General features: G+C 48.3%; 8 protein-coding genes across 8 annotated transcripts; 6 read left to right on the plus strand and 2 right to left on the minus strand.

Moving 5' to 3' along the window:
- Nucleotides 1–1,087: 1,087 nt before the first annotated feature.
- On the minus strand, nt 1,088–3,885 carry BX661DRAFT_180795 (uncharacterized protein). Its single transcript, XM_051535548.1, is given in 6 exon segments — nt 1,088–1,439; nt 1,463–1,527; nt 1,557–2,184; nt 2,199–2,900; nt 2,921–3,564; nt 3,702–3,885. The coding sequence occupies 6 exon segments, from the start codon at nt 3,730–3,732 to the stop codon at nt 1,143–1,145; spliced, it is 2,367 nt and encodes a 788-aa protein (XP_051392392.1). The 5' UTR covers nt 3,733–3,885; the 3' UTR covers nt 1,088–1,142.
- Nucleotides 3,792–4,887, plus strand: BX661DRAFT_180796 (ubiquitin-conjugating enzyme E2-17 kDa; the record flags this gene model as incomplete). Its single annotated transcript, XM_051535549.1, has 3 exons — nt 3,792–3,798; nt 4,078–4,212; nt 4,345–4,887. 3 exons carry the CDS (start codon nt 3,792–3,794, stop codon nt 4,665–4,667), a joined length of 465 nt encoding a protein of 154 aa, XP_051392393.1. The 3' UTR covers nt 4,668–4,887.
- Nucleotides 4,888–5,517: 630 nt separating this feature from the next.
- On the plus strand, nt 5,518–11,441 carry BX661DRAFT_197663 (uncharacterized protein; the record flags this gene model as incomplete). The annotated part of the gene is made up of 12 exons (XM_051538157.1): nt 5,518–6,655; nt 6,691–6,791; nt 6,822–7,342; nt 8,187–8,679; nt 9,301–9,575; nt 9,683–9,830; nt 9,885–10,213; nt 10,251–10,316; nt 10,351–10,458; nt 10,496–10,771; nt 10,812–11,162; nt 11,207–11,441. 12 exons carry the CDS (start codon nt 5,518–5,520, stop codon nt 11,439–11,441), a joined length of 4,041 nt encoding a protein of 1,346 aa, XP_051392394.1.
- A 578-nt stretch (nt 11,442–12,019) lies between these two features.
- BX661DRAFT_95609 (uncharacterized protein) lies at nt 12,020–13,136 on the plus strand. The gene has a single exon (XM_051539613.1). It carries the CDS (start codon nt 12,099–12,101, stop codon nt 12,684–12,686), a length of 588 nt encoding a protein of 195 aa, XP_051392395.1. The 5' UTR covers nt 12,020–12,098; the 3' UTR covers nt 12,687–13,136.
- BX661DRAFT_180799 (uncharacterized protein) lies at nt 12,726–13,814 on the minus strand (the record flags this gene model as incomplete). The annotated part of the gene is made up of 2 exons (XM_051535550.1): nt 13,747–13,814; nt 12,726–13,026 (listed from the first exon to the last, which is right to left on the minus strand). Coding segments are annotated over exons 1-2 (184 nt in total), but the record flags the coding sequence as incomplete, so codon positions are not given.
- A 350-nt stretch (nt 13,815–14,164) lies between these two features.
- BX661DRAFT_180802 (cation efflux family-domain-containing protein) lies at nt 14,165–15,848 on the plus strand. The gene is made up of 2 exons (XM_051535551.1): nt 14,165–15,423; nt 15,480–15,848. Exons 1-2 carry the CDS (start codon nt 14,588–14,590, stop codon nt 15,811–15,813), a joined length of 1,170 nt encoding a protein of 389 aa, XP_051392397.1. The 5' UTR covers nt 14,165–14,587; the 3' UTR covers nt 15,814–15,848.
- Nucleotides 15,849–17,586: 1,738 nt separating this feature from the next.
- Nucleotides 17,587–19,375, plus strand: BX661DRAFT_170318 (uncharacterized protein; the record flags this gene model as incomplete). The annotated part of the gene is made up of 4 exons (XM_051533604.1): nt 17,587–17,861; nt 18,111–18,318; nt 18,553–19,123; nt 19,344–19,375. The coding sequence occupies 4 exons, from the start codon at nt 17,587–17,589 to the stop codon at nt 19,373–19,375; spliced, it is 1,086 nt and encodes a 361-aa protein (XP_051392398.1).
- A 358-nt stretch (nt 19,376–19,733) lies between these two features.
- On the plus strand, nt 19,734–20,596 carry BX661DRAFT_95679 (uncharacterized protein). The gene is made up of 3 exons (XM_051539614.1): nt 19,734–19,960; nt 20,046–20,154; nt 20,178–20,596. The coding sequence occupies exons 1-3, from the start codon at nt 19,902–19,904 to the stop codon at nt 20,523–20,525; spliced, it is 516 nt and encodes a 171-aa protein (XP_051392399.1). The 5' UTR covers nt 19,734–19,901; the 3' UTR covers nt 20,526–20,596.
- Nucleotides 20,597–20,615: the final 19 nt, after the last annotated feature.

Genomic DNA, 20,615 nt, shown 5'->3' on the forward strand with positions numbered 1-20,615 from the left:
TGACGCAGTTTTCCCTAGGAATATCCGCCGAAGTGGCTGACTGCGACGCACCAGTCGAGCTTGTGCAGCATACGCCGAAGCGGGATAAGGGTCCACAGACCATTCCGACGCCGCTCCCGATCAGAGCACACGCGTCCAACTTGGACGATTCCTCCGGCCCATCCAACACTGTGTGTTTCGAGCGACTGCAATTCAAGACAGCCACAGCGAATAATGGTAAGCGGAGGGCCGCGCAGCAGTACTATTCGTTGACTATAGAGCTGTACGCCGAATGCGCTAATGGCGAGAATGTACTGGTGGCCAGCATGCAGTCGTCGCCTGTTGTCGTGCGCGGCCGCAGCCCTGGCCATTATGCGGACGGGAGCAAGCGCAGAAACACAACGATATCGAATATTCGGCCGTCTGCTAATTCATCCACCACGCTTTTGTCCAAACATGACATGCAGAAGAGAAAGAAGCGCTCTTTGAGTGTTGCCGCCGCCCAAGGACAATCATCGTCGAATGGGTCTGTTGTGCCTGCGCCCTCTAACTCTTCTTCTTCCTCTATGGGCTCTGACGGTGGGTTGGCTGGATCCAGTACACAGACTGACTCTGTAGCCAATGCCATTGCCGCTGCTGCTGCTGCTGCCACTGCCACCGGCGCACCCAGATACAATTTATCGGCAAACGAGGTTGCTCACTGTTTCCTGACCTGAATCTATCGGTCGCTGCTGTTGCCAGCACTGCAACGGCCAACCATAATCAACTCATTGACACATTGCTTGTGTCGGCGCCCCCGCCGCTCACTATCAACCCGATGGAGGCGATTCAAGACATTAGGATGCCTTATTCGCAGCAGACCAGTCCCAGTGCTGTCATGATGCCAGACCCATCGTTGTTTGGTGGAATGCAGGCCCAGATGCACAGCCCACAGCTCACTCTCGATTCTTATTCTTTGTCGTCTTCATCCCTGTCATTGGCCAAATCCAATGACTCCATGAATCGTGAATCGGCGGCAGCGGCGGCAACAGTGGCGATCCAGACTCTGATGTCAACGGTCGACCGGCCAGACTCTGCCTTTGACAACAACTATTGAGTTTTTTATCATGTTCATAGAGTTAAAAAGGATTATTATAACTAAATTAACTGCAAAAACGTTTTATTCAAGACGTACTCCGCTCCTCCTTCATGTCCAGTAGCGCCTGCATCTTTTCGCAGACCCGCCTCAGTTTGTCGCCGTTCTTCTCAGTATCCTCTTGGCCCAGAAGATCCGGCGGCATATCAGCATCGTCGGCATTAGTACATTGCCAGACGCAGCGCCTAACAACGTTGAACTCGGGCAAAGTCGAGTTGGTAAAGGACAAAACAACACTCGCAATATAATCCATATCTGCAGCCAACTGCTGCCGCCCGCTGTCGCTCAGCGGCGGCATGCCGATACTGCATATCTGAGAAACAAGCTCTGCAAAACAGTCTTTAGTACCAGCGAGAGCATCGGCTGAATAGACATCTCGCCGCTCTCCACGTCCACATGGTCACTGCCGCCGTCTTGAAGACAAGCAACAACGTAGGGATACAGTGTGGAACGGCGCCCTCCAGATCGACGCTCCGGGTGTACTGCGAGTCCATGACCTCTATTTGCTCGAGCTCGGGCAGCAAAACGTGCATCTTTTCGCCAATATCGACGGCCTCCTCCGATGGCGAGCAGCTGAACAGGGGAACTTCAATGTTCATGCTGGACTTGCTCTGACGCTCAGCACGCCAGACGCTCAGCGTCGGAATGCGCGCCAGCGGCAATCTAAAGGCACTGGTCAGCAGGAAGAACACCATTGAGCATGTAATATGCGACAACCCGGTTCCTGCGCCCTCCACGGATTGCATTGCGTGAGGTGGAGGCGCATCGGCGGCCAGGAGGGGAGATATGACAATGGCCCTCATGTCGGCAATTGTCGCGCACGACTCCATAAATGCACTCAGCAGCAGCCTCGATGGACTCGCTGCTTGCTCTGTCACACTGACGCTTGCAGGAGATGTTGCAAAGCCCGGCTGCCGCGCCAGCGTGGCCAGGAAATCATCCCACTGCTTGGCGATCGACACCGACAGCGCCGAGGCGTACTGGTCAAAAATACGGCTCAGCAAGGATACCCCAACGACGCTTGACACTGTCTCCAGCTTGTCGGCATTCGCCAGGGTCTGATAGATAGCCTTGCTGCCCGCACTTTCTTTTCCCTTCTCTTCCCACCGCGGCCCGGCGAAAAGCCGGCCAAGTTGCCAAACACATCAAGCGCAGCCAGCGGAATGCCGGCTTGCTCAGCAATATTGCGGATCATGGTTGAAAAATGCGTAGAAATATCAACCACGACGGCGGCAATCTCCGAAATAGCACCGCTCAGCTTTGACGCCGGAACAAAAGCAAACACGCGCTCCAGCGCGTTCTCTATATCGACAAAGACGCCGAGCAAGGCCATGGATGCGTCTCTGACATACGCCTCAATGCGCTCGTAATCGGGCTCCAGCTGCCGTAGTCTAGCCAAGCTGCCGCGACGGATGTGTGCGGCCTCGGTGCTGGCCAGCAAAGCCATATGAGGGACGAATGGCGCAAATAGCAGACTGAGTGACTGCGGGATGGGCTTGGATGCCAGTGCCGCGGTTTCCAGTGCAGAGTCGTCGCCAACGCTCAACGTGCTAAAGCTCAGGGCCTCGGACAAGTCGGCGTAGAATGCCGACAGATTCTGGTACAGGTCGGCCACGCATGCCGACGAGCTGCAGTCCGCAGGTTCATTATCGGCATTGCTTGAATATATGTCGTCCACTTTGAGCTGAATGGCTGGCTGCAGTAGCTCGATATAGCTGGCCAGTAAAGTTTCCAACAAGACCGCTGCGTCCTGTGGCATGCCTGCAGCCTCGACAAATGAGCGCTCCTGGGCACCAGCTCCGTGACAAGCTGCAGGGCCGTGTCAAAGGTGCTAGCCTGATTGGCCTGGCACTTGGCGACAACCGGCCGCAGCTGCTTGGCGCCGGCCTCCGAGCGAATCCTGAGAAACGCCGACTGCACCGTGTCGCTGCGCCCATGCGCCTGCAGCAGCCGGGCGGCCTCCGCCATATTCTCTGTGTCGTGAGCAACAATGGCCTGCTCCAGGCGGCCGATGACCGCAGTCTCGATCTGCTCTTCGAACTTGCGCGCATCCTCCGCACTTATACCCACGGACGACCCTTCGCCCTTTGTCTGTGCCAGTGCTGACTGATCCACGCTGTCGACTAGCCCCCAGGCCTGCGCAAGCTCGCCACTGTCGATGAAAGCGCTGATCTTCTGCGGTAAATCGGTGTAGCAGCGCAAATACTCCAGGGCCTGCTCCGAGCGCTCGAGCTGCTGGCGCACGGTATTGATTTGGGCGATTTTCTCCACAGCTTGGGCTGCCACTGACTGAGAATTAAGGGTATCGGTGAGCGTTGATATGGACGCCTGGGTTTCTTGAACAAGCTTGCCAAGCGCCATTATATCGCGCATGATTTGTGAGTTTTGGTGGCGGAAGCGCGCCTTTATCCGGTCGCTGCTTTGCTGTGTGTTTGAGGCCAAGAGTGTAGCTGGGTGGTGAGCTTTTGGATGAGGTTGTCCTGCTGCTGCTCTTGCGCCTTTTGGTCGGTGTTTCCAGCAGGGGGCTGTGCGTTTGAAGCTAGTGATGCGAATTGCTGATTGAGCCATTGCTTTATGTCAAAGTCACTGGCTGAGAACGCGTCCAGTCGCACCTCCATAGCTAGTCAAGGGCAGGTGATGTGATGTGATTTGAGTGCGGAATTCGCAGTGAATAAAAATGGCGAGTAAAAGTATGTTTTTTTGCTGAGGCAGACGTCAGAAAGAAAAAAGCGAATTTAATAAGGGCAAAGGACAAATTGCAAATGATTTTTTGCTGCACAAAGAAACAAAAAAACTATCAGTGAGGGATGTCGTTCAATTGGCAAATTCAAATTCAAGTTCCGTTTTATCCTTTTTCTTTTCTTTTCTTTTTCTCTTTTGTTTTTTTGCCAATTATTAATCTTTGAACACCTTCACATCCATATTCTTTATTATACTTTCTAACTTCACACTTGTAATGTCAGCGCCTATGAGAATTATCAAAGAGGTCAAGCGCCTCGGCGTGGATCCAGTTCCCGGAATCTCGGCCAAACCCACTGAGAACAACATTCGGTACTTTGACGTGCTCATGGACGGGCCATCGCAGTCTCCCTACGAAGGTACTTAAAAACGAGAGAGTGAGAAAAGCATACATGAAACGTACTTTGAAGCAGCTTACTAATACGGTTTTGTCTTTGTCTTTGTCTTTGTCTCTTCAATTTTCGTTTCGTTTCTTTCACGCCAACTGATAGGTGGTCGCTTCAAGCTCGAGTTGTTTTTGCCCGAGGAGTACCCCATGTCACCGCCCAAGGTGCGGTTTTTGACAAAGATGTACCACCCGAACATTGATAAGCTGGGCCGCATTTGCCTGGACATTCTCAAGGATAAGTGGTCGCCGGCATTGCAGGTGCGCACGGTGCTTTTGTCCATCCAGGCGCTGCTCTCAGCACCCAACCCCGACGACCCGCTTGCCAATGATGTTGCTGAGCAGTGGAAGACAGATGAAAAGCTGGCTATTCAGACTGCCAAGCAGTGGACTGAGATGTATGCTTGCCTATCGAGCAAGGTGAAGTAAGCCATGAGGGGAAAGACTAATTGTGGGGTGAAGAGTATTTGTAAATGAAATAGGCAGGTTTTTTAATCGAAATTGTTTACTCTTTGGTTGTCGAAATGGAATAGTCTCGTTCAAAGCTGTTTTTGCTGCTGCTATCGTTTATTTTTTTTTTCCTCTATACATCCCCGCCCACTTTGCAGAGAGATTTCTTTTTTAATAGCAAAACTTTAAATATATACATTTTCATTTTCATTTTAGAAAAGCAAAAAAAAGCATAAAAGTGCAACGTCACAACTTTTATTGATAATGGCTTAGTTACCGGTAAGGCGGGTATTATCAAAACAATAAACTTTTGTGCGGGGGTTAAAATTTTTTTACAGATACCAAAATGCAATGTCCTTCATATTAATAAACTAATATCCATTAATATTTACTATCAACATATTTGCCCCTCCACCCAATCATTTAACCCTCTTCATTTAAATAAGGCTATCTCCGGATCCTAGTTATTTTTTTTGCATATTTGTAAATGGGAACATCTACAAGCAAATAATACTACAAGTTAGTTCAGCATGTTTTGCGATATGATAGCTTTTCATTCTGCTTGGTCAAACATTGATGTCGCCGTATCTACTCCTCACTTCGGCCGTTGAACCTCAGGCACATTGATATGGCAAACCTCTTTTAATTTTTTTTACTCCAATTTCAAAAATAAAATATTATTATTCATTTCCAATACTTATTACCTTTTATATCTTTAAACAAAAAATTGTTATCTACAATGTTTTCAAATCAGTATTCGATGCCATTCTCACGAATGACAAAGTCAAAAGAACCACCTTATACCACAGCGCCTCAAACAGCAACAATGATGGCGCTGCCCAAAGACGTCTATGCGACATCCGCGTGGTTTCTGTCGCGAACCAGATCACCAAAGCAGGTGAGCAATAGCAACACCAACAACAGTCGGACGTTCTCCCGTGCCCTCTGTGCCGGACTTATCACGCCCGAGAGCGTACGGAAACACTCGGCAACAAGACAGCATCCCTACAATCTAGAAGACGCACCAAGTGCCGACAGAGGCATGTTAGCCAACATGCTTCTGCGGCGGCAACGCAGCAGCAACACTAACAATGACACCAACACCAACACCAACAACAACTCTGGTGGAGGGATTAAAAGAACCCTGAGCAGATTATCGGGCAAGGCGCAGCAAGCGACGATGGGACTGAGTGAGAATTACTCTGCCGAGAGCAGAACATACACCGCTCAATTTGGATCACTGAGCTGCACCAACAGCAACGTGTCGTTCCTAGGCAGCAGCCGCAGAAGAAACCACTCGGAGTTCAATCGGAGCACGACCAGTGGAAGTACATTTGTCGGGAGCACGTTAGCAGGTAGCACATTGCACAGGAGCTCGTTGATGAGCAGTACGTCGACGACGTGTGTGAGAAGCGACAGTATTGGATCCGGGTACCTGTCCTTGGACAGCCTGGAGGTCGAGTATATGCGGAGCAGCCTCGGCACCATGACCAGCATAACCAGCGCCCATAGGGGTCTTCAAGCGGCTGTGGATTTGCAAGAGTATCCGCAGGGCGCAGACTCGCAATTCGCCCAGGCGGTGGGCAGCAAGCGAGGGGCGTCCTTTATGTCGCAATACATCCGGTCAAGCAAACGGCCAACCCACCAGCAGCAGTCGCCGGCAGGTAGATTTGCCCTACAGCATCATGCGCAGTACGCCGGTGTATTGGAGATCATTGATTGCGAGGACATGACCGTGGCGTACCGCAAGGTCACCCGCGAAGGATCAACGCCCTGGACGGAGACATTCCACGAGGTGTTGCACCAGCCATTGCCGAGCAACTTTGCTGCGGGGATGCCCGTCGGGGAGTACGTCCAGGGTGCGGCAACTATGCAGCAGGCGCTGTGCATGGCGGGTATTGACCAGGGATCGATGATCCGCAACTCGCCGTCATTTGCCGCATCGGCTATGTCTGGAAGCACCTGTGGTCCGTGGGGCAATACCATGTGGCCCGGTACGCAGTCGTTGTACGGGTCCATGGCAACGGCCAGAACCGGGCGATCAGCGATCAGCTCTCAGCATCAGCATCAGCATCAGCATCAGCAGCTGCAGCTGCAGCTGCAGTTTGATCAACAGCAGGGGGCGTCCGGCAGCGAGTTTCTGGGTGGTTCCCGCATGCGTTCACATTGTGTCAGCTGTGGGAAATTTCATCGCCGAACCCGGCAATATTCCCGATGCACTGCCGCGACACGCGCGGGATAATCGACCCGGTTCCATTAACCTCCATGGTGCTGGATCGGCACCAATACTGCTTCCGGTTCCACCTCTGCGGAAACAAGATGCGCTGGCTGGTGACCAGCAAAGGGGCAAGCCAGCGCATTGAAATGCAGTGTTTTTTACGCAGCACTGTGGTTGCCACTTTGTTCGGCGGCCACACTATGCGGACCAGGTCGACCCAGGAGTCGCATTACGCTACGAGGAGCTCGCAGAGGGATAAGTCTTGGTTTGTGGCGACGCCGCCGGTGCTACAAGACAGTGTTAAGGCGCAAGGCAGCGGTGAGCTGCCTTGCATTGATGTGCTGCCGGTGGCGTTTAGCAAAATGCCTGATATTGATGCGGCGGTCGTCGAGTCGTTTGTTCTGTTTACCGGAATCGAAGTGTTTGAGCGCTTTTTGTGCGCTCCGTGAATACTGATGATCAAAATGTTCTTATAGTTGGTTGGTTGAATGAGGTTTTTTATACAGGTTTTCTTCTTCGTAATTTGCATTTAAAAAACAACGTATGCCGCTTTGTCATTTCCTTTTTTATTACTCTCTCTCGTTCACTGAACATAAATTGGAATCCCAACAAGTCATCTCAGCCACGCATTTGTAACATATCTATTTTCTCTTTTCCTCTTTTTCTCAGTCATGCATTTGTGTCTTGATTATATCTTCAAGTGTGGCCATGACACATTGTTTTGTTTTGCACTATTTTTCGCTCTCTCCAGCCCCATATGCGCAAATACAATATCCTATGTAGCTTATGCTATTTCCGCCATAGTACAATTAAAAAACTCGTGAGTTTGTATTGTTGATCAATTAGCCAATTGTTGTCGTTGGATGCGCAATGACATGGGTCAGGAATAGTGCTGAATTGTGTGTGATTTTTCCTTTTTCTTTTTTGTATTTATCACAGCTTTACATGTAAAAATGAACCAAATAAATATAATTCAATTTTTTTTAGAAATTTTGACTAGGATTTTCTTTAGCTTTGTCTGCAAGTGTGCAGATATTTCTGGTGTCTGAAATGCAACAAAAAAATGCAGACCCAGAAATTTGTTTTATGAATTGCGAGTATCCACTGTAGATGCTGCTGCAGCTTGCTGCGTATAAAATGAAGAAAACCGGGATGGCAATATTCATAATTTTTTTGAGTAGTATCCACATCTTTTTATTTTTTATTTTGTCTTTATCTTATATTTCCAATTATCATATTCTCAATATGTTTTTATTCACCACTTTCAACCCACTGGTCAGCCGCATGTTCGCACGCGCAATAGTATACACATTCCTGCCAAACGCCGGCAACAGCATAACACCCATCACGCTGGCCAAACCCATTGCCAAAGAACAACAAAAGCAGCACCAGCAGCAGCTGCTGCTACCAGCAATTCAAGCAGCAACCACCAGCATGGTTGAGCTTTCAAAGTCCGTCGTCTCAACAACCCTGAACATTGCAGTGATGTCTGCCGCCATAACCTACGTTCTACTCAGCAGCATCGGCAGCGACAGCTCGGCTTCTGAGCCATGTGATGATGAAATTCGCAGACAAAATCCAGCACTGATACATGACCAGCAGCTGCAGCAGCAAGGAGAGACACGTGCTGTGCGGAAATACCTTTTAAGCGTTGGTGAGCTGGATGGCGTGTCGCGGCTGGTCGGTGGTTCGGCGGAGAGCCGGTGTACGGCGATGGATCAGTGTGCCATATGCCTGGATGACGAGGGGGGGAGGCCAATGAGGTTCTGGTTCGTGTGCTTGTGTGCGGCCATGCCTTTCATGCACCATGCATTGATCTGTGGCTCACTACGTGCTGCGCAATCTGCCCATTGTGCAAAACTGAACTTGCATGTGAACCGAAATCGCCGCTGCTGGCCCAATAAAAAAATTAAAAAAGTTTTGCCTACCTTGCAAGCCTCCTCGAATTCCCCATTTTCCCCCTTATTTTTCCTTCTTGTTTTTGCTTATTCTTTTTGTCACGTACAAATATAATAAAAAAGGCCGCTGTATTTTTAACTATTTCTTGTATTGTTTGCTATTGGCTCATTTTTCACATAACCAATGAACCCAAATGCCACCATACACTTCGAGTTGGCCAAGGGTACGCCAGAAGAAGAAAAAAAGCCACTATTACCTAACAAATAGAGATATGAGGCCGGCACGCTCGCCATTTTATCTTTATCCCTTCCTTTCTTTTTTTATTAACCCACACACCCCATTTTATATTAATTTACATTCCACAAAAATAAAAACGAATAGCCCAAATACAAACATAACGATTATTTCATGAAGTCATTAGAAATTAAGACGAGCGGCAGAGAGGAAAATCTAAAGCCTATACTCAATTTCGATGAATTCGACCCGCCGCATGAGCTGCTGGATACACGATCGGTTGTGCGTCTTGCTGTTTCGCATTTCCCCATTCCGTCGTTGGATATGTTGCGCGCTAACCAGATCATGGATGTGTTCGAGAAGTTGGGAGCTAGTGATCCGGGGATGGATTCTCCGCAGCGGCAGCAGATTATGGCGGAAAAGGACACGCCAGTTGTCGTACCCGCTACTAGGCCGGCTGGGTCGGATCGGTATTTTGGAGATGCGCCGAGTAAGCGGCAAAAGGTTGGTGGTTATGCGATAGTTGAAAGGGAGAAGTCGAGGGAGGGGAGAGGTCGAAGTCGAGGGAGAGGTCAGAGGAAAGAAAAGAGCATAGGCCCAAGGAAAGAGAGAAGTACAAGGAGAGAGAGAGGCCGAAGGGCAGGTCAGAGGAGAGGAGCATAAGGGTCAAAGAGAAGACACCACAGAAGCTGCCGGATTCAGCCCTTGCTGTTCAGCTGGTAGCCGTGGCGGCGTCGGTAGCTTCGGTAGCGTTGCCAGGGCCTGCTTCGAAACTTCATCCGCAGCAGACAGTCAGTTCAACTCCGAAATCTGTGCAAAAACAGTTTGTCGCGCCTGTCGTAAAGCTTGCACAGCAAAAGCCAACAGCAGCAGCAGCAGCACCTGCACCTGTTACTGTGGTCTCTGGAAAGAAGCAGCCCAATGTAGTGTCTGTCGCGCAATCGGCAACGCAGCCTTTGATCCACGCTCCGAAATCTGTTCAGCCGCAGCAGACATTAACCAAACTGGCTGCGCCGATTCCAAAGGTCGCGCGAAAACAGCTTGCGGTGCCTGTGGCCAAAAATACTTTTCAGAGGCCGGCGGTGGCGGCGGCGGCGACTGAACCTACAACAGAATCGGCCATATGTGTCAAATTGGAGCCAGCGGGTGTTGTGTTGAAATCCGCCGAGAAACAGTCACAAAACACGAAACCAGAGCCAGTTTTTCAACAGCAACAGCAACGGCAACAGCAACCCAAGGCCATGGCTCCAGTGCCTCAACCCCCAGCAACCAATCTCGTTCGACGGAAATTGGTTTTGTCGGCTCCAAAAGTGGTTTGGCCGCCAGCACCAAAACCAAAACCAGTTACAACAGCAGTGCCATTGCCGGCGCCGGCGCCAGCACTTGCAGTCACAACCAAAAGCTTTTCTGCACCCAGTGGTTCTCAGCCATCCCCTGTCCACGCCTCTGTCCAAAGGTCGCTGCCACCGCCTTCTTTGGAGGTCCAGCAGCAGAATAGAGCACCGGCGCCATCGCAGATTAATGCGCTGCCAGGTTTAGGGCCGCTTGCCGTCAGTCCTTCTTCGGAGGTGCTGAGCACACGGCCCGTGTCCCACACAAGGCCATCGCCGGTGTCGCATAGCCCAAAGTCGCAAGCTGCTTTTCAGGAGCAGGTGCAGAGACTCCAGCTGCCGTCAAAGTCGACGTCGACGTCGACGTCGAGTGCTTTGACGCCGCCAGTGCAACAGCCCCGGTGCCGTATAGTCGGCCCAGAGCCAGACTCAAGGGCATAGGCCAGAATTGCAGGGCTCGGTGCTGATGAGCCCCCCAGTGCAACAAACGTCAGAGCCCGTCGTGCGGCAGCAGCTGCAAAACTGGCTGACCGAATACATGGACTTGACTCCCGAACCGGTGGCTGTGCCCGCAGCGGCACCCACTGCGGCTCTGATACCAAACCCGAGCCACAGCACAGACCCACTGGTGGGGCATCTTTTGCCTTTGACTCAGCAGGGAATACAGGACCTTTCGATATCGCAACACCGCCCGCAAATGCAACCTGCGCCACCAGTGGCAGCAGCACCACGGCCTCCGAGCCCTATGCACACTGATGCTGCTCTGATGACCAGCGAGCCCATACTCACGCCGTGAGCGAAGAGTCAAATTACAATAACGGCGTTGCCAGCTTTAGGGCGAGCGCGCACGATATGCTTGAGCAAATCAAGACGATGGCGGATATCATGCTGCGTTTGAGCAGCGCCGGCACTGCTGGCGCCGCTGGCAACGCCATGGGTAACCTGGATGTCACCGCATTCAACCAAAAGGCTAGAAGGGCGGCCACGCTTGCAACGGCTCTGTTTGGCCCTGTCGCCAGCGGTGGCAGCAGCAGCCCGGCACAGGCGCAGTCACGGATTCGACTACTGTGAAGGTAAATCCAGAGCTGATGCAATAAAAACAGCAGCGCGTTGAAAATGGGGAGGGAGGGAGCGCGTAAATGTGACGTGACGGCTATTTTGATCCGTGCCATGCATCTTTCGCATCTGTCCTTTCCTCCAGTCTTTTATTGCCCACTTTTTTAATTGTTGTTGCTTCTTTTCCCTTGTCATTTTTACTTTTTCTTTCACTTTTCAAACCTTTTCAATTGGCAAAAAAACCCTCTAGAAATGCGCTGGAATCTCCCGCCATTTCGCTTGCCGGCGTCGCTTCTAATCTCGTACATCCCCGACTGGGCGCTGACCCTGGTCAGCACAGTGGTCTGGATATACCTGGGCGTGACAGAGCCGCACTACAAGCAGTTTTCCGTCGATGACAAGACAATTTCGTACCCATACATCCCGCCCAACGAGCAGACAGTGACAGTACCGGCACTGTTTTTCATATCCATAGGGGCGCCAGTGCTCGTCATCGGGCTGGTGGCCCTGTGATCCGACGCAGCATGCATGACCTGCACGTGGGACTCCTGGGACTGTTGATGAGCGTGTCCCTGACTTTGATGTTCACCAACGGGCTGAAGAACGTGGTGGGCCGGCCGCGGCCCAACCTTTTGGCGCGGTGTCTCCCGACAAGGCCCACACACCCCCTGCATGATCCTCCCAGGGCCTATCGACCATTGGTCTGTGCACGCAGACCAACATGGCGGTTTTAAACGAGGGGTTCCGCAGTTTTCCCTCGGGACACACGTCTCTGTCGTTTGCGGGGATGACCTACGTGATGTTTTTTCTGGCCGGCAAACTGCACGTGTTCGACACCAAGGGTCATGCGTACAAGTCATTTGTTGTTTTTGCGCCGTTACTGGTCGCTGCCATTGTTGGCGCCACGAGGTGTCGGATTACTGGCATCATCCGACCGATGTTATTGCTGGGGCGCTGATTGGGTTTTGGACTGCGGTGTTTAGCTACCATCAGTACTACCCGGTGTTGTTCTCACACCGCAGTGATATGCCGTTTGACCCAAGGGGCCCGCCGGTTTCGTGCTGCCGCTGCATGTGGAAAGGGAGAGGCAGGAGGAGCGCAATATCGCTTTGTCGCCGAGAAGCAGCAGTCCAGGCTGGTAGACGAGCTTTCTACAGCCAGAGCCAACAGCGCGGCGCCGCTCCTTGTCGACAACTAATAGACCGAGTTTATATTTATACAAATACAAATGCATTCATATGCTTTGCAATATACAAATAGCGCAGTATTAATAATTAATTGCAATATTTTTATTAAGGTCCATCAGCAAAACAAAAACAAGAAAAGTTTTACTTGTTCAATTGCTGGCTTTTCCACAAAAAATAGTGTTTTTTTCCCAGACCGCGGAAGTATTTTATTTAATCTCTAGAGAATTTACTTGATGGGGGCGGGGTTCATGCGGCGCTTGCCTCCGGGAGGAGGGTGACGTTGACGAAGCGACGGTTGTACTTCTCACGCTTGCTGGCGCGGCCAGTGAGCTTCTTGCCTTATCCTGAGCCTCGACCTTGGGCGTCTGATTCTTGACCTTACCGGCACGAGCAAGGGATCCGTGAACTTTACCCTAAAAATGGAGGAAAAGGTGTTTGTAAAAATACAGTTAAGGATTAGCTCAATTGCAATCTTCTGAAGCATTGTATCACGCAATGTTATCGCAAGAAAAACATCCGAAAGTGAATAGTACGCTGTTAATAGTCCAATTCCAACAAGACCAGAAGCAGAAAATAAGAGCTGAAGCTGAAGCCAAACTGTGGCAAAAAATGTGTTTTGAATCTGCCTCGCAGCGCAAATAGGTAACATAAGTAGCAGCAATAAAAAACAAGCGCTTGCGCTTAGCCTCAACTGTCAAATACAGTCTCGTTGTTCAACAAGACTAAACAAAGGTAAGGTTTTAAGCAGCAATCGTGCGTTCCTGCTGCCTGAATTCCAACACACTTTCTGCTTGCGCTGACTGCAAAACGCCTACTGTCCGTCGTTACAGCAAACAAAAAGGGACTCCAAAAGACACGTTTGTGTCTTTACGCTGTTTTGCCCAGCTCCAAATTCGCTAAAACAAAATGTGTCATCAGATTGAAAATGTCAAATCTAAAATTTCGAAATTCGCCATTTCCAAACCAATTTTAAAAATTCAAGTATTTTTGAACAGCACTTCGTTCATATGCTACTATCAAATGGATGCACCAGTTCTGCTCTGTTCTGTTCTGATGGATGCGCCAGTTCTGCTCTGTTCTGTTCTGTTTCTGCTCTAATGGATGCGGCCAAGCAAATAGGGGAAATTACGCACCATTGTGATTTATGGATGTTGATTTAAAATTGCAAAAAAATAGGATTTAACGCAAAAAGAGATGGAACACGCCTTTGGATGCAGCCCACCAAAGGTGCATAAGCAAACCCAGTTGGAGGTGGGTTAATTTTTGTGCTTATGAAATCCACCACTCTAACATTAATTTTTGAAATGATCGGTGATTTGATAATTGTGATTTAATCGATTGTGGAGGCCAGTGACGGCAATGATTCGCTCCTCATTTTTCTTCGTCTCTGAAACCTCTCTGCTCAGAATCCCCATGCAGCGGTCGAACTGTCGCCATGTGCAAAAGTTGCAGTTCTACCCAAAGTGAATAAAGATACAACGAAGCAGTTGTACTCCGCTGATGCTGCAGCTTCTGCTGCTGCTTTTCAATTCATAAACACTGTTGAAATACTTTTGATTTATCACTCGGGTGCAAACACCTTACTCTATCTTCTATTTTCATTTATTTATTTGTTATTGTATTGTATTGTTTTTTTTGAAATTCGCCACCATTGCCTTTAAACCCGCTTATTACTCGCGAGCTGGTCTAAGCGCTGTCATCAAGCCTGATTCATCTTGTCAAAAAATTATATACACCCGCACACACATATTGCAGAGCAACGAGCAACAATTACTGTACACGAGGCTGTGCTCTTTTTTAGCAACTAGTTTGCAGGTTCTTATATAAATAACATCACTTTTTCTTCCATTTCATCCATCTATTCCATTCATCACCATACACCCAAATACACATACACACGTTGACATCGGCTTGTTTTATTGGATTATCTTCACATTTACACGCACATACATACATACATCATACACGCACAGCATGTCCCCTGCAATGGCCGCCAAGAGCAGAAGCCGCCCTCTGACCATCACAACGATCGACGAATACGACCGGATCTACGCGCGCAAAAGAGATGCGTATGGGCCCAACCATGATCAAATCACAGATCATCGCGACCATCGCAAGCAGCAGCGCAAAACGCAACAGTGGACCCGCGCCTACCACATCCTAAAGGCAATAATGCACGAGCCCGAGTCCCGCAGCATCTTTATGTTTCTCCTGCTCAACCTATCATACATGACCGTGCAGCTCGTCTATGGATACGCAACGAACAGTCTCGGGCTGATATCCGACGCCATCCATATGCTCTTTGACTGCATGGCGCTTGCCATTGGGCTTGTGGCCGCTGTGATGAGCAAGTGGCCGCCCAGCGAGACTTTTACTTTTGGCTATGACCGGATTGAGATATTGTCTGGGTTTGCGAATGGCGTGTTTTTGATGCTTATTTCAGTGTCGATTTTCTTTGAGGCTGTTGAAAGGCTGATTTATCCGCCAGAGATGAACACACAGCGGCTGCTGTTGGTTTCGTTTGGTGGCTTGGCTGTCAATTTGTTTGGCATGCTCGCGTTTAACGGACACCATCACCATCACCATGGCGGAGGCGGATGCAGCCACTCGCACAAGCCGGTCCACAAACACAGCCACGATCATGACCATGAGCACTGCAACGGCCACGACCACGATCATGATCACGAACTCGAGCACGCGCACACACACCGTCGCAGCCAAAACATGCAAGGTCTCTTCTTGCACGTAATGGCCGACACGCTCGGCAGCGTAGGTGTTATCATATCGACCCTGCTCATCCAGCAATTCGGGTGGACTGGATTCGACCACTGGCCTCCATAGTCATCGCAGCATTGATATTTGCCAGTGTTATCCCGCTTGTGCGCGACTCCATGCACATGCTTTTACTCCGTCTGCCCGAGCACTCGCAGATCGAAGTGCGCTCAGCCATCAATCAGATTACGTGCAGTGTCGGTTGTATTACGGATATGCCTAGGGTGCAGTTTTGGCCGATTACGGAGGAGCAGATCATGGGGATTGTGCATGTTGTGGTTGATCCTGGGATGATGTCTGCGGGAGATGAGATGCCGCTTTGCGGGACCACTGTTCGAAGTGATATTGCGCTTGAAATTGGAAGCATTGTGAGAGCTCACGTTTCTGGGTTGCAGGATGTTTTTGTGCAAGTAGAGGTCAAATATTAGTCTAGATGCTTGACTTTGTTTTATCTTTAAACGACAATAGTATCATTTGTCTTTGACTTGCATTTGTTACATAAATACTAAAAATAAAACAAAATACAAATAAGCTCACCCCCCCCCCCCAATGCGCACTGACATATTTTGTTTTTAAAGAATACTGGTCAAAATGCAAGCAGACCAGCTTTTTCGAAGAAACAAATTGGATTCAAGTTGACGCAATTAATAATCTGCCATTTTATTATGTTTTTACAAGCTGGGCAACAGACTGTAAAATACCCTGATTAGAGAGTCGAAAAGAACACACAGCAAGGCAGGCAACATTAATTTATTGACAATTGTTCAAATGTGAAATGGTAGCTTGTAATTATCTTTATATTGTAAAATGGATTGCCGTGGCTATTATTTTTTGGTTTAGCTAGAAGATAATCATTTTGAATGCAAACTTACAATATAAGTTAGATCAATTGTTTTGTCTTCCGCCTGCTGTAATCATTTTTGTTAAAATTTTATCAAACAAAAATACCATGCACTTTGGCGATTTATATTATATATCCAATTGATGTGGGTATGGCATAGATATGGATAAAATAAAACAGCAACATTAACATAAACGCAATATTCTTCCCAATCAACATGCGCTTGATATGGTGTTGAGATGAGAAATAGTCATTCGATATGTGTGTAATTGTCATCGTATTGGTTGGGTCACAGATACTTTTTGGTGCAACACTACGTCATTACGGTTTTTGGTCTCCGTTTGTGAGGGAGAAAAGGATAACCATCTCCAGTACCCAATCAGCAGCAAATAATGTCCCTGTGGGGGTAAATTTATACTGTTTCTACTGGTTTTAAAGTTTGTTTTGCTGGCCTGACAGTTCAGCGGAGCTTTTAATAATATGTTTAGTTGAGTGGTTAATAAATCATTTTGATATGTATTTACTTTAATTACTTATTCTAACAGAATTATTGTTCAGAAATAGTGCTTGCATTTATGCCATTTGAGCATCAGCTTATCCATTAGCCATTGAGGATTCATTTGTCATAGACAAAAATGGCAGAATTCGTGCATTCATATAAGCTGGCGATATCTCTTTGCATTACTTTTGAGCCAAAAATTAAACATGATAGCACAATTGTCATGGCTTCTAAACAGTTTTTTTTTTTTTTTTTTAAAAATACTTGTACTCAGAAGCAGACAACTAAAAAGTCAATGTGGTGTTATGAGGAGATACGCTTTTATACAACAATATCGCAATATTTATATCCACATTTTCGATTAAACCTGACAATATGCAGATATATTCAAGCGCATATTATTCGGAACAGGCATTCAACAGTCATGCACAGTATTTCCAAATCTTGATATGAATAAAAGGATACCAATTATTTAAAATAAAAGTTGACTAGGCCTAAAAAGACTAAGTCTACTTTCTGCCTTTATAAATTCGGGTATGATCATGCAGGTTTCGAAAATCACTGAATATAAAAGTCTAAGCTGCATTTTGAGTGACATTAACTCAAAAAATAATTAGGCGATATTTAGTGCCTACCAACCAAGCGTGTCGAGCTGAAAAATTTCGCTTGCGCGTAAACCTGTTTGCTTAAGTGAATTAGTCGCGTTGGCATCCAGAGAAAAATAATAAAAAAGCGGGAAAATAAAGGGCCGCTGCTGCCAAGGTTTGTTTACTTTCTTTTATTTCTTCACTTTTTTGAAATTTTTTTATAGCACTTGAAGAATAAGCACACATAAGCACACGCATTCTTTATTATTCAACTATGTTCTCTCAAGCTGCTAGAATCATTACACCTCGCTCGCACGCTGCCAACACGCTTGCAAAGTTGGAGGATGCTCTCTCCAACCCACCCTGCCTTTCCTGCTCGCACTTGGAAATGAAATACAAGGCAGTAGACTCAATGCTTGGCAGAAAGATTATTGAGGTGATGGATAAGGACCTCGAAATCCGCCGCATTACTGCGGAAGCCCAGAAGAGGAAGGTGGCTTTGGATGTGCGTTACAACGACTACGTCAATGCAACACGCACAAGCCTCGAGTCAGTGAATACTGATTTCAGCATCGCACAAGATAGGATCCATGAGCTCGAGCAGATAAATGGAGAGCACATGGCCTTGATCAGCGATGCGAAGACGAGGGTTTCTGGGTGCCAGCAGGTTTAAAATTATCTTGATGCAGCACACCGCGAGATGGATGAGCTATGCAAGCGCGCAGAGTAGACTGAGGCCACCGCCAAAAAGGAGGCATTCTGCAAGCATCTCAATGACCTACACTACTGGCACCATAGCCTCCACGGGCTAGTTGCTGCAGCTACCACCTCCATTTCCAATGGTGCCAGCGCTGAGAAGGAGACACTCCATGAGCTGCTTCGCATGAACATAGCCGCTGTCAATAGTGCCGGCACCAAGGAGGGAACAGTGCACAACTTTTGTCGCGAGCAACTTGGTGTATCTACTGGCGAGTCTGGAAACGCACACCGCGCAACTGGCGAGACTGTAAGTGCTGCTGCACAACTGACCAGCTCGACATGGTCGGCACTACAGCGAATGGTGCTGATACTGAGATGAGGGCATCGTGTATGCAGCTCCATGGGGCTATCTCTACCGCCAGTACTGCTTTTAATGAGAGGGACGACCTGCAAAAAAAGCTTGCCACCCCCTGGGCGGAAAAAATTGGTTTGTGGAGCAATTGAAGGCGGCCTCACAGCTTGTTCTGACCATCTCCGCAAGCTACTTTACGAGACTACGCATACTCATGCTGTTGAGCCCAATTCTGTCTACCTTCGCCACAAGCTTGCAAAATCTGACAAACAGGTTGACCAGCAGCAACGCACCACCTTCTTCAATAAGTGGGATAAGCCAAACACACTGGCATTCGAGTCAGTGCACTGCATCTTGAACATTGCTGATCGGCATGTTGATCAAATGGTGGATGCGCACAGCGGATGGGCTCGCAGCCACACCGAGATACTGGAGCAACTGAGCAAGGACCTACTCGAGGCCTGCGAGTTATGGCTGGACGATGGGTTTGACTTGGGCATTGAGGAGTTCAAGGAAAACATGGCCAAGCTGGCCGAACTGATGGCGCCTAGGGGCGAATGTGCGGCAAAAAAGATGGCAAAGGCAAACGCGGCGATGCGCGACAATCTGGGCAAGCTCCGCAACCAGCTAATCACGGGCATTAATGTTACCAACACCTGCTTGGGCCCGACGAGTGTTAGAAGTTGGTACACAAACAACAACACCAACGCCAGCGCTAGCGCCAACGCCAACGCCAGCCGACTGGACCAGAAAGGAAAGGGTAAAGAGGTGTGGTTTAGTATTTACGAAAACAATAAAATTAAAAATGTAACTTTAAAAAAATCTGCTAATAAAAATAATATGCAAACAAATGATAAATAAAAGTTGCAAGCACACCGGCGTGCTCACATATTGTCAATACATGTGTGCAAGTTTAGTTGTGATTTAAGGACACGGGCAAATGATTTGGAAACTATTTTTGGTTTGATTTTGATACGTAGTTGTATTCGGTTCATATCCATCTGTTTGGTAGATGTGCAATATTCGAACCGCGGTGTCTCGCAATGCACAAGATTACTCAAGGATATATATTTTTATTATTATTTATAAATGGCCAAATATTGCATGCAAAACTACCAAGCATATCTAGCACACAATAATGTTTCTTTAAAAAAAACTTTAAAAGTATGCTAAATTTTGATAAGACAAAGTTGCAATAGCACATCGCACTTGCATATTTCCGGCATATTGACGCTATTTACGCTGCGGGCGGTCCACGTCCAGCTCTTGGCCATGGTCCAGCGACATGCGCTTCATGCCTCCTGATTTTTTTATAGGCTAATCCGTAACATTTTTAATTTTAATTTAATTCATCCTCGCTGTATGCCCGGTCTCCAGTTATTTTTTTTTGCTTTTCATCTCTACTTGTCCACTATGTGGAGTGGTCGCTTCCGATCTAGTCCTTGTCAGCTTTACTTTTTCTTTCTAAATATTTGGTTTCAATTCAAAAATTACTAAACTGGACACAGGAGACAGGAGACGGGAGACAAGAGAAAGCAATGACCGCACACACACATTTCGATTCTGCTGACGAGAGCAAAAAGGCATCCTTGGTAAAGTCTGAGAAGAAGGACAAGAAGGACAAGGAGAAGAAGGACAAGAAGGATAAGAAGAAGAACACAAAGGACATTAAGGACACTAAGGAGAAGAAGGAGAAGAAGGAGAAGAAGAGAAGCGCAGAGTACCTATCGACAGAGGAGCCGTCGTCCAAAAAGCACAAGTCTGGCTCCAAGGACAAGAGTAAGGACAAGAGTAAGGACAAGAGCAAGAGTAAGAGCAAAAACAGCAAAAAGACAAAATCCACCGAATCAGGTGAATCAAGCGAGCCAAAGACGGAGGCGGCTCCGGTGGTCTCCGGGTGGAACAACTGGGCAGACGCGGATCTCGGCAGCGAAGCGCGCAAAAACAAGTTCTTGCGGCTCATGGGGGTCAGAAATGTCGGCAACGCTCTGCCGCCAACAGCAGCCGCAAGCTTGTCGTCGCCCTTTGAATCGGCCATTACAAAGCAGGGCGCGAGCAGGATCAACCAGGACTTGCAGAAGAACTTTGACATAGCAATGAGCAAGCATGTCCAGGCGCCGTACGGCGGCGGAGCTGGAAAGCGTGGTGGGTTAGGCTTTTGAAATGATTATACGAAAATATATAATAAAAACAGTTTAATTCAAGGGAATGCCGGTGATGCGTTGCGGCTGCGCAGGGTGCCCAACTCACGC

The sequence above is a fragment of the Kickxella alabastrina genome, assembly GCF_025024165.1.
Source record: "Kickxella alabastrina strain RSA 675 chromosome Unknown BX661scaffold_8, whole genome shotgun sequence".
Lineage (NCBI taxonomy): Eukaryota > Fungi > Kickxellomycota > Kickxellomycetes > Kickxellales > Kickxellaceae > Kickxella > Kickxella alabastrina.